This window comes from Montipora capricornis, chromosome 9 (assembly GCF_036669925.1).
Source record: "Montipora capricornis isolate CH-2021 chromosome 9, ASM3666992v2, whole genome shotgun sequence".
In the NCBI taxonomy this organism is placed as follows: domain Eukaryota; kingdom Metazoa; phylum Cnidaria; class Anthozoa; order Scleractinia; family Acroporidae; genus Montipora; species Montipora capricornis.
The window spans coordinates 37,471,016-37,473,996 of NC_090891.1; the positions used below are offsets into that span (position 1 = coordinate 37,471,016).

At 39.9% G+C, this 2,981-nt stretch overlaps 1 protein-coding gene across 1 annotated transcript in view; it reads right to left on the bottom strand.

Annotated features, from left to right (window-relative positions):
• Positions 1 to 2,589, bottom strand: part of LOC138016061 (uncharacterized) — a 3,265-nt gene extending 676 nt beyond the window's left edge. Inside the window, exons 1-3 of the mRNA XM_068863236.1 lie at positions 1,989 to 2,589; positions 613 to 747; positions 1 to 200 (exon numbers count right to left, since the gene is read on the bottom strand). The exon at positions 1 to 200 is cut by the window's left edge and continues 676 nt beyond it. Of these exons, the coding sequence (XP_068719337.1) occupies positions 1 to 200; positions 613 to 747; positions 1,989 to 2,217 (564 nt within the window). The 5' untranslated portion in view covers positions 2,218 to 2,589. The remainder of the gene's footprint in view (positions 201 to 612; positions 748 to 1,988) is intronic.
• Positions 2,590 to 2,981: the final 392 nt, after the last annotated feature.

Sequence of the window (2,981 nt, forward strand, 5' to 3'; positions counted from 1 at the left end):
ATGGATCTTTCCAAAGAGCTCCATTCCCTTCTCTGTGGAGTACCATTGCTCTCCACGTACCTTGACCTCGTTGGTTGACGGGAGGGGTGATTTCACTTCGATGGGATCAACTTTTTCATGATGGTAAGAGGCAAGAGAGTCGTCCCCTTGGAATGGGCCGTTCTTCGGCAGTCGAAAAGCACTGTCTCCATCAAGGATTTCTGGAGGAGGAAAAAGCTGGGAAATCAATAACATACCACAGAGAAAGGAAAACTGATATGGCATCAGTGTCTTCATGATATCTCGCAGTTCTAGGTCAGAAAAAAGTGAAGAAACACTGAGTTCACTTTTAGTCGATTCGCATTTTATCTCTTTAGAACACATGCGTACTTTCGTGTTAGAAGCAAAAGATGACTTCTTTTAATGGCAGAGGAAGGTTGGGGAAAAGTTAGAAATTGGTACTTAGGGAGGTAAGGTGGAAGCAGTAAGTCCCCAGCCATCTAAAATGCTACAAAACGGATTGGTGAACGCAGCGTTTTCCAGTAGCGAAGCTCCTATAATTTCTTCAGTATGCTGTCAAGATGGGTGTCAAAAAATTAAAATAAAAATAAAAGAAAAAAGAAATCGCTGTACCCATAACTCCATCAAATTCTTTTTGGTTTTGAGATACACACACTCGCTCCACGTTCATAATCTTCTTGCTGGATGGTGGTAATGTCACAGTCATGGTGACAAAGGAAAGGCAGTCTGACTCTGGGTGTACATCACCTAACAAGTACAGTGGAATAAAATTAATTGTTAAATGTTGGAGTGGCTGTCAAAAGAAACTATTAAAAAGCCTAAGAATCAGGCTAATCCATATGATTACAAAAAAAGTGTAATGCGAATTGCCGAGTTAATCCTAGATTGGTATTTACTTCAATTGCATACAAACTGACTCGGATAATCATTGCTTCATCGGTGATTTAATCCTCCACAGAAGTTATTTTAAAAGATTACTTTATCAGCCTGGGGGGTAACCCTGCGATGGACTAGCATCCCATCCAGAGGAGGTAGAAATACTCCCAGTCGCTTCATGCTACAGAAACCGGAGATAAGTGCCAGCCTGGTGGGCCCTCTACGCTCGTGGCATACTTTACCTTACTTTGTCAGCCTGCCTGCCGTATTTTATTACAGACAGCCAAACATTGACTCTTGAATCCTTTTGCACTTAAACGCTTTTATTGGCAGTTTAATCTCACTAATTGAAGCATATTGCGTTCACTGAGATGGTCGTCAATCCCTTCAAGTCTGTGGTTACAAAGATGATGAAAACAAGGTAACAAGCAGCTTAATTCGCTTTTAGTAATCAGTAGGCTACTTAAAGCAGTCACCACTGCGCAAAGTGACTTCGCTTGGTGAGATCAAACTGATGACCCCCGTTTCACCAAACGCTGTATTCCTTGGACTAAAAGCGGCGGAAATATGGCTCTTGATAATGGGTTATGTAAGATAACTGTTTTAAAAGGGTCACCTTCGAATTTATATGATTCATATCCATGGTCGAGAATCAAGGAACAAGTTTCCTGGATTCAATTTAACTTGAAGACATTTTACTGATTTCAGTTTGAGAGAATTAAAAGAAAAACGTTGTGAAATAGGAAATTATAAAAATTAAAAATATTTTCCTTGTATCATTGAATTTGAGTATACCGGCTAGTTGCACAACATTGTACTAGGAGGACATTGAGTAACTCTTTGTGGGCTCCCACGTGACAAAATGGTATTGTTGCGTCCCTCTGTGTTAATATTCGAGTACTGAAACTTAATGTGTTACACAAGGCAAATTTTCCTTTTTTTCGTGGGGACAACAACTTCCTTTATTTTCTGCCTTTTACTCTGCTCAGTTTCCCTTAACTGTGTTCAAAATATTCAGTCTTTGTCGGTCGATAAAAAGGTTTTCATCCAGATACCCTAACCTTACGAGAAAGAGGAATTTAGGCCGGAAGTGAACTTAAGCTTTTCCTTACCCATATTTTGAGTACTCCAGTTTCCTACTTGTTTCAGTCCGTGATTATTCTGAAGATACTTTCCAATCTTCTCTTGATCTTTCTGTTTTACTCCTCCAGTTACGTACTGTACAACTGGCTGGTAGGAGTGAGTCCACAAGCCGTACAGCTCTCCTTTCGTCTTCTTCTGTTCGATGAGATATTTTATCTGCCCCATTTCACCGTTGTGGATTGTCACTGTTACGCTCATTGTTTTAGTGCAGCCCAAGGAGAAAACGAACGTCGAATGAAGTAAAACTGCAAATGATTAAAGACTTGGGTTTTAACTGCGACGATAGTCCAATGTTCTCGAAAGTAGGCCGAGTTTCAGTTTCGAGTATGAAAAACATTTCCTAGAAACGTAGCTCGCTTGACCGTGTGACGTAACAAACTCTTCCTGTCTTTCTAAGAATATAAGAATTTACTCATATTAAACTCGCCAAGTAAGGATGAAATGTCACTAGCCAAACATAATTGTCTCAACACAGCTGTTACTGACGGCCCTTTAGCTCGCTAAATTTCGAGGATTAATTTAAAAGATTTTAGACTTCTTAAGTAGTTGTCTGACTTTAATTCTGCCGTCACCAAAACTTTGCAGTCCGCAATGGTTTTAATTTCTCAGTCATGCAAAAACAAAAATATATCACGTGCAGTCTGTGCTTTCTTGGAAGTAAAGTGTGTTCTGCGCATGGTTAACTCGAATCAAAAGTATTATGCATAATATTTTCGCAGAAATCAATAGGGCTTACTAGGCTCTTTAATTGCCGTTCACTAGCGTTCGCTAATGTGAAAATATATTCGCAACTTGCAACACATTTTTCCTACTACAGTCACATAGCTTTGCCTTTCACGATGCCCTGGTCAAATTCACAACAGAAGCGGCTCGCCATGGAAAAAGGAATACTAGAAGAGTATTTTGGCAGTAGGGTATCATGGATAGACCCTGGTCATGAAACTAAGGTGGAAATACGAGTA